This window comes from Hippocampus guttulatus, chromosome 20 (assembly GCF_054856545.1).
Source record: "Hippocampus guttulatus isolate MCC_2025c chromosome 20, RoL_Hgut_1.0, whole genome shotgun sequence".
Taxonomy (NCBI): domain Eukaryota; kingdom Metazoa; phylum Chordata; class Actinopteri; order Syngnathiformes; family Syngnathidae; genus Hippocampus; species Hippocampus guttulatus.
In genome coordinates, this window is record NC_141280.1 from 7,126,048 (window position 1) to 7,141,508 (window position 15,461).

Consider the following 15,461-nt stretch of genomic DNA (forward strand, 5'->3'; position numbering starts at 1 on the left):
TTGCATATTGTTCTCTCCTTCCCAAGTTGATGAGGTGGATCATCAGTGAGATCTACATCGTTTGGAAACTCTTTCACCACCGCGAAGTTTCCGACCATTACGGCTGGAAACCTTGGGAGCATATCTACTCACTGTGCAAGCCGGGCAAAGGCCACGTGCCGCTCTTCAACAGCTACGGGAAATACCTGGTGCGCCTCTTCTGGATGGTGAGTGTCATGCGGAAAAAAATGGACCCTCAATTCCTCCCTGAAAGTCGGCAAAGGAAAACTAATGCAATTAACGAAGCTGCGAAAATATCATCTCCATTGACCTCCCAAAGAACCAAAAACATGAATATGGTTGCTCGCTCTTCACAATTCCTACAACTTTACTTGTCAGAGAGCTTTGGATCAATGGCCACCGGAGTAAGAAGAAGCCTTTTAGAAGTTAAGTACACACTACTCCAAATTCAGTTGCCCTCGATTTAACCCTCCCCGGATAACTGCAGCCTGGATACTGGAGAGTTTTCACAGGCACAACTGGTTCAGACTGGCTTTATTTGGTTTTCTGTCCAATTGTACACTTGGATTCGTTATCAGGTTTGGGCAAAGTAAGTGTGAGAGGGACAAAAATACTATTTTAAATCTGACGAAAATGCACACCTCTGTGTAAAAAAAACATGCTCTTAATACATTTTCATTGCATGTGGAAAAGAGCCACCATCCTAACCCAACAAAGAGTTGAGCAAAAAAAACAAAACAAAACATCCCCCGTGAAAAGGGCTTGCTTGCATTACTTTTCAAGGATGGCACAAAACTGCTGAACAAGAACTGGAAGAACTAATTTTGTACATTGTTTTCAACTCACTCAAAATTTTATGAATATAGGGGGATTATTATAGGCATGCATGTCATTCCAAATCCACCCAAAGAAATATTAGGCCTAGTCACATTTTAGTATCGGGCAGTATAAGACCCAGGGCCTCTTCGGAAAATCCAATCTTCTGACGTTTATACCACCTTTCCTTCCCATTCTCTGATAAATTATGAAAAGGTCTTTATAATTATATTTATGTTTGTAGTTGGCAACTGCAGATTTGCATATTCGCAGTTATTTTTTTTGATTGAATATTTTTTCATATTTTGGAGCCTTAGTTTCCCCCCCTATTTCTCATTGGAAAATGTATAATCGATGTTTATCAGTGTTTTTTTTTTTTTTTTTTTGGGATGGATTAAAAGAAAAATCCTCAATGTTATTAAAAAATATATATATATAATTTTGGGAGGGGAAACTCGTCCCTTGAGCTGCCAGCTGCCCATCCCTGATCTCTGTCTTGGGGCAGCAGCTTGACAAGAATGAGAGCCATATTTTATCGACTCGCATCACGTACTGGCCCGGTGGCGGACAGGTGCAGCTGTGAACAGGTTATTAACGCCCGTGTGTGCGTGTGTGTGTGTGTACCGCTCGCCGCTCTATGTAGTATCGTTCTCCGCCGCCCCAGACAGGTCCTGATGACACAAACTGTGCTAAGACACAAACTCACTGCTTGTTTGTTTCCAACAGATGAGTCTGGAAAAAAAAAAGGTCTTTCCTCTGTGCATTCAGGGTTGCTGGAGGAAGATAACGGTGGATGATTCCATGCCGTTCGACAAAGACCACAATCTGCTGCTGCCGGCATCCAGCTGTCGGGCGGAGCTGTGGCCCATGCTGTTGGCCAAGGCGCTCGTCAAAGTTATGAACACAAGGCCGCTCAGTGAACATGTCAACAGAAAGTGAGTGGCATTGTTTCCGTATTTTTTTTTTTTCAGGACAGTTCAGCAACACAAAACCCCTTTTTAACTCATTCAGTACCAGCCAATTCTGGACCAAGTCTGAAAAGACGTCTTTGGGACTGAATGAGTTCACCATAGTGCAGGTTACGATTCAGTCCAGTAAACGGCAAGAAAAAAATTAATAATGGGCTGTTCGAAAATTGCCACGATTGAGCCAAAAGGTCGAATTTGATGTAAACAGCATTTTATTGATATGTAGTTTTGTAAAATGACAAAATCAGACACAAATCACCACCCATCGCGAGTTTCATTACATTCGCATTAAAATACAGTCGCCGAACAAAAAGGAGTGAGTTGGATGCAAATGACCAGTACAGAGTCCCAAGTGGTTCAAAGAAACTGTTTAAAAAACATGTTGATTTATTCATGTATTCTGCTGTGTTGCACGTCGTCAGTTAGTGCGCAGATCCATATTTGTGGCGCATGCGCACAACGAGAGCACAAATAACCCCCCCCAACAGCCACCGCATCGACACCACGCATTGACTGTGTTTTAGATTTAGATTTACCCGGTTGTTTAATTTCAACCGCGAGACCCATTTGTTGGCAAGCAATTAAAAAGTGGAGTGCTTTAAATTCCTGCAGCCATATTTTGCTGACTCAAGCCAGACCTTGGTCTGACCTCATTCCTGTGTCAAACTTACTGGCATGTCACTGATGTAGCACCGTGGCGTGTGTAGAAAGGTACTTGTTCCACTGTCCACTGAAGGTTGACCGACGAATTAATCTTTCATCGGAATCAGGAAACAAAGGACACAGGACAATCGCCCCTCCCCACCGAAGCATTCATAAGTCACAGTAGTGTCGTTTTTTTTTTTTTTTTTGGTCTCCTGGGCAAAGGTGTATTTTTAAGCTGAGTTGGTGAACTTCTGTTGAGGATTCATTTCCTTGAGTGCCATGACTGTGGACCAAACACTGCGATTCCCAAGAGGGCCAATTAGAGCTTATTGGGCCATCTGTTTCTGCTGACACATACTCACTGTCAAACACGGTGGTCCATAAGACTGCTTGAAAGTTCTGAAAGTGCTCGGATATTGATAAAACACATTTTTGGAGTTAACCAGATGAATAATATGAATCATGGTGTGAGAGGGAATTTTCTGTGGCGTCGCCGTTGTGTGGCAACTTCTTTTACTGATATGCCGAGATATTCCCCTTTGCCGAGATAAAACATTTCGTATTGTCTGTTATGTCCTTGATGCGGAAAATTTGGACAATTGCTCCATTTTTTTTTCATTTATTGTATTTTATGAATTTTTTTATTCATATATTTATTTTTTGGGAGGCACTGCAACAGCCAGTCTTCCTCAAGCAATCGTCATTTACAGAATAAAGCCTGGCCGACTCTTTCTTTTCTTTTTTTTTTTTCCCCTTCAAGATATAAGCAGTCGAGCGGCTACCTTTTTATTTCGTGTATTTTTAAAATTATGAGTCGCAAGCACAAGCTTGAGAAACAATCACTGCACGGTGGCCCAAGTCAGATATAATTAAATTTGTATCCCATGGCACCCCCCTTTTCAATATTCAGGACTCCTCATCAGCACAAAGCAAGGTTCCTTTAAAATGGCCTTGTTCATGGATGGTAATGATCATTTTTCTTCATATTTTATTTGTATTCATGTCATCATTTCCTATTGTTGCGCCCGTATTTGTTTTTCCCTCTCAGTAAAATGGCGCAGCTCTCCGACGAGATTGGAGAGTTCAACTTCATCCACCATCTTACCGGCTGGATCCCGGAATTCAGTCCGATAAAGTAAGAGATTCATGTGTCCGGTGTCCCGCTCCATATAATTAAGTTTTGCTTATTTTTGTGGGCAAAGAACTTGCAATACGTCACAAAACAAAACAAAAAAAACCCACGACTGTTTCTTGAACCTCCTCCCAGCTACGTGTGCCGTCGAAAAACGTGGGATTTCTTACAAGGCAGCATCCCGGAATTCATCCACAAATCCCCTAAAGTGCAGCCCAAGAAGAGTCGCGCACAATTGAGGTGGAGTTTGGCCCTCAGTGAACACAGGAGCCATCGGGACACGGATAAAGGTCAGGTCACAAACACGGTGCACAAGCGCCACTTTCTTTTTTTTCGCTCATGTCTTACGGAAATGACACTTGACGCACCTGTTTCGCAGGGAGCCGCAAATTGGTGGTGTGCGCCAGCTTCTATCCCAATCAGCTGCATGACGACCCCTATGTGTACACAAAAATGGTATGTACAGTATGTTGCCGTTATCTGTATTTGGAGAGTCTCTGTGAATTGGTGCTGCTTTGTGGGATTGTACAAAGGACTACGACGGAGTAAAAGGGGGGGGAAAAAACGACTGTTGCAGCACAGTGTGAGTAGAATAAAGTCTCGGAGTAGGAAAATAAAGGATTCTACTACATATTTATTTAAAAAAAACACACATTCCATAGTCACCTTTTTGTTTTCAGCACAAGGGAGTCCCAACAATTTATTCTTTTTTTTTTTTTTTTTTGTGGTATTGCATCAAATACTTTTTTTTTCTTGTAAATTCAACTTTAGTCCAGATTTTACAACCTTTTTTCCCCATTTTGAATAAAATTTTAACACTGGTAATATTTTGACACTGTGCTCCTAAAGAGACATTTTTTTTCGATGTGGTGTTATTTTGAGAATTTAAAAAAAATTATTTGATTTTCATAAAACTTAAATATTTTGTTTGTTACTTTGTTTTTACATAAAATAGTCACCCTTTGCACACAAAAAACCACACATAAAATGGCATCTTTTATTATTCTTGTAAAATTACATCTTGAATGTTACATCGTTGACATCAAATGATGTTTTCACCAAAACTTCAACTTTCAACTTCTTCTCACAAAATTACGTCCCAAGTTAGAAGTGCACTGACATATTTTTCATGATTTTTTTAAATATCATTCATTGTAAATTTCCCTTAAAGTTGCCTTTTATTTTCTTTCTTGTTAATTTTGTCATTTTCTTTGATTTCTGCGCCTTCCCCTTTTTTCTTGCCTTCGCACAGGCCGACTCCTCTGAAGCTCTCCGTCGCTACAACCTCTGTCTGCGCCACAGCCACGTCGTCCTGTTGACCCAGACCCGAACGTGCCCCTTGGTGTTACCCTCCCAGCCTCCGCCTGAGCCGCAATGGAAACTGTTCCGCAAGAAAAGCGAGAACCCTGTGATCAGCGCCGAACCACAAAGTAAGCGGGAGAGAAAGAGAACCGAGGCGAGAAGGGGGCTGATGTGCATACAGAGGCGTATATCAAAACCATTGTGTGAAATTCTGTGATACGGTGTAGGTGAATGTCATGGATAAATAACGAGTAGCGAGCAAAGCAAATTCTAAATCAGGAGATGTGCATGAGAGGTTATACAGCGTTGGAAGATAGCCACGATATTTCAATAGTGAGACTTGTGGCGAGCTTATGCCTGACATCATTCAGACAAGAAATGAGATCAAGCGAGGCCGTGATGTGCGCTTCCGTTCTCGCAGTCATACCCGTGTCCGAACCTGAGGAGTTCATCGGCATCGCCAGCCCCTTCATCGATCAGCGTGTCAAGAGCCCCCCGAGCCGACCCGCACAGCGGTGGGTGTGCTGTCAAATATTTTGGAAGGATGAATCATATCTGCGACCGTATTCATTTAGCTAGCGTTGCAAGACACACGAGTCGTCTCGAGACGACACAGTCCATAGCCACAAAGGTCTGAGCGTACGATGCGCTGGTGTCACGATGCCGCGTGACGTTCACACCCACGCTATGCATTCTTTACGTCAGAATGGACAAGTGGAACGTTCCAAAGAAGCTGTCCTACATGCCCCATCTGGACCCCATCCCTGAGGGAGCGGAGAACGAAGGCCGCGAGCCCATCGACCCCGACGCGGCTGAAAGTGACGTTAACCGGGAGAGTGTCGTTGAGGAAGTCGAGGTACCGGTAATCACTCTCTGCAAAGGCACGCGTGGCATCGTTTATGCCATCAGACGCGCACGTATTAAGGATGTTCGATACCAAGTACCGAAGCCTCTCGAACTTTTGATCTATGAAATTTCATTTCACACAAAAATTGTGAGCAAAGCCCTTTTTTTCTGACACAGATGATTTGCTGAGGTGTCAAACTGCCGCACTGTAGCGCCACCTACAGCACAGGAGGACTTACTAAATGTCATATTTTGTTTTCCTTCAGTATCAGTGGCTGGTATCGGGAGCATCTACTGGTACCTTTTAAATAAGACTGGTATTGGCTTGATACCTTTGATCAGTACTCGCCCATTTCTAATTTTTACACTTGATGTAAACAAATGTTTTAGACAAAACTATGCTAAATATTCTGAAATTACAAACACCTACCCAAAGGCTTTTAAACTTAAGATTGGCAAGACTCTGCGATAAAGTGTCATCAGCTCTCCCCCAGCTTCCTGTGCTGTTGATAACACCACCGCTGCTACATTTGTTTTTCCTTTTACCGGTTGCCCTATTTGCTTTTTAAACTATTAATACTTTGTATTTGGCGGGGGGGGGGGGGGTTGAATTATTCGATGCCATTCGCGATGATTACTGGACTACAGCATCCACAAAATCAAACTACCCACATGGCTTTAATCCTCGTTTAGATGCTCACAAGTGATGTCATGCATGTTTTTTTTCATCTTTAGTTTTGAGGCCTCACAAGTCAATTCTTGCCCTCGCATCCATGCGCAGCCCATCATGTCGGCTTTCTGTGTCAGCGACAACAAGGCAGCCATCACCCAGTCTCAAAGTCACTTCTGTTGTCCCCCAGCCAGGCCACTAGTGACCAGGGGCACATCTGCGCCAAAGAGTGAGCTAGCAATAGACGGGAGACGAGGGCGGTGGGTCCACAACAACAACAACAGCGGCTGCGGCGGCAGAGCGAAATCGACAAAGATAGGGCAGCATTATGGTTAATGAAAAGGCGAGCCAATAGAAGAAAAAAAATCGGGAGGAAGCAGCCGAGCAAGAAACTGAGATGTGGAAATAGAATCTTTGGCATCAGGCGGATGCGGCGGGTCGTGCAGATGGAGAGGAAAAAAAAGAAAAACGGTGAAATTAGAGGCTGAGCCATCAGTGTGTATGTCTCCTGGGGGTGGGGGGGTGATTGTAACACATCACTCTCAGCATACAGTTAGATAGTTGAGATGAATCGCTCTCTTGTGAAACTGGGACCAGTGATAGCGAGGTTACACCAGGGCAGCATGGGCACAAGCTGTCGTTTAGTGTGTGCGCGCATGTGCGCGGTCCACCATGCACATGGCGGATCAGGCATCCGCTGTCGCCGATGTGAGAAGGCATTTTTTATTTATTTATTTTTGCTCGCTTTGACCCCCTCCCTCTGTTTCTGTCAACTCTTGCCAAAAGAATCAACATCTGCGCTCAGCCCCTCACCACAAGGATTAGAAAAAGAAAAGATGGTGGTGTCACATGACGCGCCTAATATCCCCCCGCCCCCAATAGTTCTTTTCCTCCCTCTTTAATGTGCTTGAAAGAATTAGGCCCCTTATGCAAGCAGGCCGCCTTAACCCCGACTATTCTCGGAATGTGGTTAATCACCGAAGGTCTTCTGTGCTGTTCCATTTCCAAGACGGGCCTTTGAGGTCCAATCCAAATCGGTAAAGATTTGAGTTTGCTTTACTCATTTCATTCAAGAATTGGAAAACGTCAGCGGAGAGGAGGAAAAATAGAACTTACAGACAAAGTCACTCAGGGAGAAGACGACTTAACTCTGCTGACTTTGTCAAATAAAGCTCCAGGAAGTCTGGATTAAAGAAATAGTCTCTCCTCCAGTTTTCCATCCAGGACTGTGATTTGGTCATAAAAAAATAGCTTTCTAATCAGGAGGCAGCAGATTAAAAAACTCAGGAGTCTTGCATTTGAGATTTCTCACGAAAGACCAGTAGTCTGTGAGCGAAGAGTATGTTTGTTTTGATTTAGACAGTGGCACCTCAAAAGTCTAATGCCACAATTTAAGACAGTTTCTAAGTTTTCTGAACCAGCGCTGGTATAGAGCGACATTTTATGAACAAAGAACTAGATTTGGATCTTCTTTCACTGCTTCCGTGCATCTGTTTGCGGTCTTTGACAGAAAGGAACACTGAGTGAAGACATACTGTGGATTGCTAGCCAGATGCTTGTTTCGTGTGGTATGTTTCACATTGCTTTCGTCGTGACTGCTTTTATTTCATACTTGCGTGACATGGAATTTGTATTACATCGAAGCATGTGCCGGAGAGGAAGTTAAGTGTGCCTCCTAATCACGGGGCTTCTTTTCTTTCTGAGTTACTCCCCCATCCCGCTTATTTAAATAAGGGGTGACTCACACAAACACAAGCGCACACGCCAATGTGCACACACTCGTTCTGAGTCATCAGAGTGCCCAGGAAGGTTGAGTTGCCGTCAAGAGCCGAATAAGCTGTTGGACTTCCACTTGGATTGCTACTCTATGCTTCTGAAAGAGGAACAATTCAGATGAAGTGTTGGAGACATCTTCCGGAATCACAAGAGCTCCTGAAATTGAATTTTGACGGCATTGCATTGTCTTCAAACAGCCATCTCCTCACAGGTTCCAAAAGGATTCATGGCGATGGCATTTTCCATTATACGTGTGCATTAAGCTAGCGTGTCATTCTTAAGGCAGCATTGATTGGTAGTAAATGCACAGTTGTAAATACATAACTTGTTTTATGTTTAGTTTGACAGTAAACAAACAGAGTGCCATTTAAACAACTTGAAGCCTCTTTTTGGATTAATTGCTCCCAGCCCCAAAAAAAGTTGTTTATTGTGAAGTGAGAGAACTGAGTTCACGACCACAGTACAGCACTGAAGTTCAAGTTTAGGTTCGCAAGTCAAAGGAAAAAAAAAACATCTGGATGACGGCTCGTATCTCAAAACTGCCAAGTCGGGGGTCCCTTGTATCACAATGCGCTCGTGTGCTTTCCAATTTCCTAGCTCGCTCAGACACAATTTGACGGAATTTGCTAATGACTAATTAGGAAAATGGAATTATTTGTCGAGCAAACGAACGCGGCATTGGAGCAGTTGAGTAATCCCCTCCCCACCCCCTTGAACAGAATTAACATGCTAAACAACGACATAATAACTCCTCATCTGTTAGTGACAGTCAGAGTAAATTAGCAGCGCCATTCCCTGGTGGTGTTGTCGAGCCGCAGCATGGGAGGAGCGGCTCTTGTCACATTAAACCCTGTCTGCTGTCCTGTGGTGATCATTGGGGACGGCGCACCGCCGCAGCTGTCACGGAAGTCACCGGAGGAGTTTGTGACGCGTCTCTGGGGTGTGCTTGTGGATGCTTGTGCAACTCAACTGCTCACTCCTCTCTCTCTCTCTCTCTCTTACACTCTCACTCACTCTCGCTCACTCTGTCCCTTCAGGTTCCCGCAGAGGACAACAAGAAGAAGGACGATGACGTTGTCTCCATTGGTAAAGGCTGCCACTTTGCAATTAAATAGGGCCCAAATTGATTTCTGAGAAAAAAGCCCCCCAAACAAACACAAAACAAAATAGAATTTACAACGGTTTGCCCATGGTTACAAGGAATGCTGATATTTGTCACAACGGAAAGTATCGGTGCCGATCATCGGCCCTGGCGATGATCGGTCTATTCTCAATTTTGACTACTTAAATCAGATCATTGAAGGCTCACTCCAGTCGAATCTGGCGGAAGTCCTCATGAAATATCCCCTCTCTGGAGTCAGAATGGATGTCGTACTGGGTTGGTGAAGTCAAATACCCTTCATTTAATAATGCCAGTCTGTCAAGGGAAATGCCAACAAGCCACAAAAGTAGCGTCACGTTTCACACCCAAACCTCAACTCACCCTATTATAAGCAAGTATGCAGTTCAAATTTTTTAGGTTCCGCGATTTTTGCCCTGGACTGGAATCACCCACATTTCACCGTATCCATCTTTCCTCTGCGCGCCTCCTTTAGTTGGCCAAGACACTTGCAAGGAGACTGCGCTGAAATGATGCCTTTAGACAACCGGCCAGTTTACTCTGCCCTCATTCAGTTGCTTAGTAACACCTGCAGGTTTGAGTGAACGGGCAACCATTCCTCAGAATCAGAGAGTGCATCGCCCGTGTGTCGTATGTGCGTGCATCTCATTGGATGGAGTGTGTCGTATGTGTGTGTGTGTGTGTGTGTGTCGGTGCGCATATTGTCGGTGAGTTAAAGTGGGAGTGGGTGAGTGGGAGTAAGGATGCCATTACGTGGGAGCTAGGCCAATTCCGCTCACTGTGTTTAAGATCAGGATTTGACCATGAGTGGCTATGAGTCCCTCAGGGGAATGGCTTTTGTTGTCTTGAGTTTTCAGAGGTGTGACCTCAAAATCACATTGGGCTGATTTCCTTATCCAAGGTTACTGTGAATTGTCTCAATAAGGCAACTGTGCCTTTAGCTCGAAATCAGTGTTCGCCAGTTGTCATGGTTAAAAAGAAGCTTGGGCCTACACATGGTTCATAAGTAGTGCAGAGAAGAAATTCATGCCGTGTCATTAAAATGGAATTTCGTCTCGTCTTTTCAGATCCACCTCGGAGCGTAAAAAAGGAACCCATAGTCAAACCCATCCTACCAGAGGCTTGGGTGGAACTGGAAGACTTTCCGAAATGTTTCTGGTAACACACACACACACACACTCTCATTCATTCAAAACATGTTCGAGGGACCTTTGAAAAAAAAATGTCTCTCCCCCCCCCACTCAGTCGTTTGTTGGTGTTCCATAACTCGGAAACATACCCGCACCAAGCCCAGAAGTCTCTTCTTAAGGTACATACCTTTTTGAGTTGTGGATGATGATGATGATGATGCAGCAATTTTCCATAACACATCTCCAATCCACACTTACATTCACACCTATGGACAACGTAGTGTCTTCCATTAAACTGTGTTGTTATATATGGGAAGTAGTTGGATTAAAACGCTTGATGGCAAAATGGACAGTCCAAACTTTTAGACACAAAGCTAATATGTAGCGCCACATTTAAATCAACACTTGTGGTGTTGTAAGTCGACTCTCAAGTTGTTTGTGGAGGAGTGTTTGCATATCTGCCGGGATAGGGACGATTCTGCTTGTCATTCCCAACACTTAAAGACCACCACCACTATCACCCTTGTCGTCTCCTTTATCACCGTTGCTGCTGCCCCCCCTGCTTGTATTTTCCTTTTGTCTATCCCGCCTGACTTAACTCCACTCTCCTCCATGAAGCCAAGCCTCTATCAGTTGAACTATCATCCCCTCCCCGTGGCTTCCACTGCTTCTTTTCTCCTCCTTGTCTGCCTTTCGACCGATAAGTTGCCCCGCGTGTGCTTACGTGTGTGTCTGTCTTAGTGCTCCTATGCGCGGGGGACGTACTACTTGTGCGTGGACAGCCTGCAGCCTTCCCAGATCCTCATCAGTTTCTCTGGCCTGCTGCGCTGGGGAGGAATAGACACTAGTAAGAAGTCACGTGTGCATGTGACCCACATACAAATATATTTTAACAGTCACAGCCTTCATTTGAATACACAGTGGTACCTTGAGATACGTCTTAACTCGACTTGAGTTTTTCGAGGCAATTTTGTTGTTGTTTTGACAAGCTCTGTTAGGTGGCAGTGAACTCACCTCACTATTTACTGCTACTCCCAGCTCAATTTCACTGGCAAACAAACATAAAACAAACACACCTAATGTGTCCGAAACGACGCATAGCATTTCAGTTTGCGATCTACTTTAAATGGTTTGAATGCAAATGGTCGAAGAAAGACAAGCACATGTAGAAACACAAGCATAATAGTACTCACAGTCATATAGTCTTTATCATCTAGAAAGAACTGTTAACATTAGTGCCGTACTGATGAGCTAAGACGAGTTTAGACATCCCAATGACCAATTTATCTGTGCCTCTGGCAACTGACCAAGGTGAGCACACCCGAAAGAGGGTCATTTTATTTTGGGGGGGGCGGGAAGAGATTAATGGCATTTTCATTCATTTGAGTGGAAAAAAACATGAGAGCAGAATATTTCGCAGCACTGCCGAATCGATCAATGTGTATGCTTAGTGAAAGTTTTCCATTTCTGCATCTGTGTACGTGTGTCGACTCCACCCTTTTCGCCCCTCTCAGCCAATGACATTTCGGCAACTCGCTGCCCCGCCCTTCTCCAGGCTGCCCCGTTCCACTGGAAGAGCAGACAGTGTCAGCCGCCCGTAGTCACCATCGAGACCAACTGCTCCAAAGCCACCGTGCTGAACCTACCTGAAGGGTAAGGACGTAGTCTGCGATCAAACTCTCCACCTGGGCCCAAACGACACACAAAAATAAAAGAAGTATTGAAATCATGAGCACTTTGCTGGAGTCTCCACAAATAAGCATTCAATCCAATCCAATGGGCAATGTAGTCATCAATGAACCTAACATGCTTGTAACCTCATCTACACAAACCACAACCGCTTTTCCACACTCACGCTTGCACATAATCTCAAATTAGCTCAGCGTTATGAGGCTGCTAAATTTAGGTCCATAATTCCAAGTGGTGTGATCCTGTTACTTGAATGTATGGCTTTTCTTTACAGATTACGATGGGAAGCTTTTCATGGGGGTTAAAGAAAAGGAAATATTTTAGCCTTTATTCATTCCAACCGATGAATGTCTGCCTACTGTCGATGATGTAAGCAGTAGCAAAAGACAATAGTCCTCGTCTCGATCTAATGGATTCTGCCTCGACCATGAGCAGAAGGTCGAGTTTATGAAGCGGGGCGCTGCATTCACATGTATTAGGCTCTCTTTTCATTGCGTCCATCTGCCCGTAGCACACACTGCGTGCTTATTTGTGTTCATTCAAAGCAGCTCATCTGTATGTGCGTCACAATGTTCCAATTAATTTGTCATTCAGACATACTGTCCTGCCTTGATTGTTCAGGGGGAAAAAGATAAATGAATCAAGGCTCACCTCCGCCTGTCTCTTCGAAAAAAAAAAACATTTTTTCCCCTCAACCAAAGTCTTTCCCTTCATCAGGGATAATTTCTCTTTTGGATGGCGTTTATTCTACCGAGCGCCTGCTGGTGCTCATCCGTCGAGTTAGTCTGCGATTGCTGAATTATGTAACGCTAATGGAGCCGTGAAGATGGAGTTCTACTTTTCCTTAGGTCTGACCAGACTATGAACCCGGCTCAGTGCTTCGGAGAGCACATCAGGCTGTGCTGCTTCTTCGACTGGGACGCGCTCCGTATCATTACATGTTTCAAATCACTGTGAAACCTCCAAAGTGGAACACCGTTCATTCTGGCAATCTCTTTTTTTTCCCACGATTTTCCCAAGGTAAAAAGACATCATTCAAACTGTTACAACCCATAAAACCAATTTGCTCTGCGACAATTAGGAACAAGCTTGTTGGTAAGCTTCCCCTGGGAATTTCCATGTTAGCCGTGACGCCATTCAGCGTTTTTGGTGTTGTACTGAGCAGCCTTTCACATGCGACAGAATGTTCTGGTTCATTTGTTCGTGTCAGAGTTCGGAAAGACCAGAGGAAGAACCGTGAAATCTGCCGTGGGGGGTTCATGCTAAAAAAAATAAAAAAAGTTTTACAACGAATCACGATTGCATGCTTCCTCTCCCACCTTCAGGCGTCATGTTTTGTCCTTCCACACGTACGCCGAGCTGGGCTACCATGTGCACCTGTGCAGCAAAACACCTTTCTCCTTTGGGGAGGAGGATGCCATCATGTCGCTCTGTACCAAGGTGAATCACGCAAGCTTGTTCTCATTACCTCCCCCGGAAAAAAATAAAAGTTGCCATGAATATAAATGGCGAAGATGTATGAAAGTCTACTAAAGTAACATAGCAGGATAGATCCATTTATAATGTGAAAGTTATGTATTTGTGTGCTGTCTTGCCTTTACCTGTTCATACTCACCGATTTGCCCTTGAATCTTTCACAAAAGTACACAATAAAAAGAACCCATAGTTCAACGAAATATGCTCAGACTATGAATCCCTTTGCCGGCAGCATTTGAAAAGATATTGGGTCTGTAACTTCAACCAGTGAGGAAAATAACAGCTAATGTTATCAGGGAGAAAGTGACATGCTTTTGTCGGAATAGGCCAAGAATCCAAAATTTTGTTGCAGTTTTCGGGCTCGGGATCTTCACCCAGCCTAGCTGATCATCGCTTGGGGAGTCAAACTTGCCCCACTGTTGCACACCAGCTCAGAAACTCATCATCGGACATAGACGGATGATCAAACTTGTAACTTGTGGTTCAATTTAACACTTGTGGGTCAGCAGGCATTCCGGAGACCCGACAACAATTTCTATTCAAGCAACATTTCCAAAATAAGTGCTCGTTAAAACTCGTACACTGCCAGCCCATGGTCAAGCAATGTAGCTTTGAACTTCTCAACCCATCAATGGTAGTGAATGTTAACTCTCGGGAATGTTTTATTTGATTTTTTCCTAGGAAAGTCTTCGTTTCAGTGAGAAAGCAAAGATGATCATGCGTGCCCTGTCCAAAGTGGTTGCTTCCTTCCACGACCGGCATGGCCAAAAGCCTCACATAAGGCACAGCCTGGAAGAAGCTTACAGTCCCAAACAAACCCCGCTGGAAAACTGGCAGGTCCAAAAGGTTTGGATGTGTCGACTTTTTCTTCCCGTCCATAGCAATCATCTCTCCTCTGATGAGAACATATGTGTGCTGGGGCCCTCCTCAGGTGTTCAGCTTGGCTGTCTATCATATGCTGTGTGATGCCCTTGGCAGGGAAATGACCCCGCAGGAGCGCTTTGCTGTACTGGCCCTGACTGCTGACCCTTCACTGCTGGCTAGGGCACGCAGACCGTACTCCCCTGCATGTAACATGTCATTTTCTCGATGCTTGTGTGTTCATTTGACGATAATGCGGACTCGGCACAAAGCATTAGCGTTGTATAATATTGCGTTGTGTTGCTATATGGTGACTATTCACTATGAGAACAGACAACTGATGCTACAAAGCAGCACTTTCTCATTTAATGGTGATGGGCATTTGTTTATTCAAGTACATTATGCATTTATTCGAGGGGAGGCCTTGACTGGCATATATTGTTGAACGTGGTCCTGAAAATACTGTATTAACCGTTTCGTTGGAGTCAAAGCATTCATTTCCCCTCGTTGTTCTTGCATTGCTATTCCCTAAAAGCGCGTCAGGAGTTAAAGCCTCCGGAAACGTGGATTGACAGGCAGCCGACAGCGGAGGAAGTCAAGGCAGCGACTGTCCTGCAGGCTGCCTTCAAGGGATTCTTGGTGCGAATGGTCTGCAATTCCTCCAAAGCAGGTAAATTCACACGTCAATTTCAATATCAAGGTCCTTTTTTTTCCCAAAACTATCCTTGGGGCAGTTAGTCTGGCGAGTTTCTCTTTGGAAATGCTGAGCGAGCAGCAGCACAGCAACACATCTGTCTTCATGAGGAGAGTCCGTTGCGCTGTCCAAACACATAAAAGCATGCGCTAGGCACCGTCTGCTTCCTCTGGTCACAGTTAGATCGAGCCCGGTGGCATGTATTGAGCCTCTGAGCAGAGGATGAGACTGCCACTCTTTCTAATACTTTCTGACACGCCACGGGTCGCCACTGTGCTGATACATGCACACATCAACACGCTCGAAGACAAACACATGCACGCCACGCATCCCTGC

General features: G+C 44.5%; 1 protein-coding gene across 1 annotated transcript in view; it reads left to right on the plus strand.

Moving 5' to 3' along the window:
* LOC147187807 (androglobin-like) overlaps window positions 1-15,461 on the plus strand; it is a 29,974-nt gene that overhangs the window by 2,629 nt on the left and 11,884 nt on the right. The window contains exons 5-21 of the mRNA XM_086100423.1: window positions 27-206; window positions 1,585-1,751; window positions 3,478-3,564; window positions 3,697-3,851; window positions 3,941-4,017; window positions 4,814-4,991; window positions 5,285-5,378; window positions 5,569-5,719; window positions 9,193-9,241; window positions 10,343-10,433; window positions 10,521-10,584; window positions 11,147-11,252; window positions 11,920-12,058; window positions 13,420-13,534; window positions 14,252-14,416; window positions 14,502-14,640; window positions 14,967-15,101. Coding sequence (XP_085956549.1) covers window positions 27-206; window positions 1,585-1,751; window positions 3,478-3,564; window positions 3,697-3,851; window positions 3,941-4,017; window positions 4,814-4,991; window positions 5,285-5,378; window positions 5,569-5,719; window positions 9,193-9,241; window positions 10,343-10,433; window positions 10,521-10,584; window positions 11,147-11,252; window positions 11,920-12,058; window positions 13,420-13,534; window positions 14,252-14,416; window positions 14,502-14,640; window positions 14,967-15,101 — 2,092 coding nt within the window. The remainder of the gene's footprint in view (window positions 1-26; window positions 207-1,584; window positions 1,752-3,477; window positions 3,565-3,696; window positions 3,852-3,940; window positions 4,018-4,813; window positions 4,992-5,284; window positions 5,379-5,568; window positions 5,720-9,192; window positions 9,242-10,342; window positions 10,434-10,520; window positions 10,585-11,146; window positions 11,253-11,919; window positions 12,059-13,419; window positions 13,535-14,251; window positions 14,417-14,501; window positions 14,641-14,966; window positions 15,102-15,461) is intronic.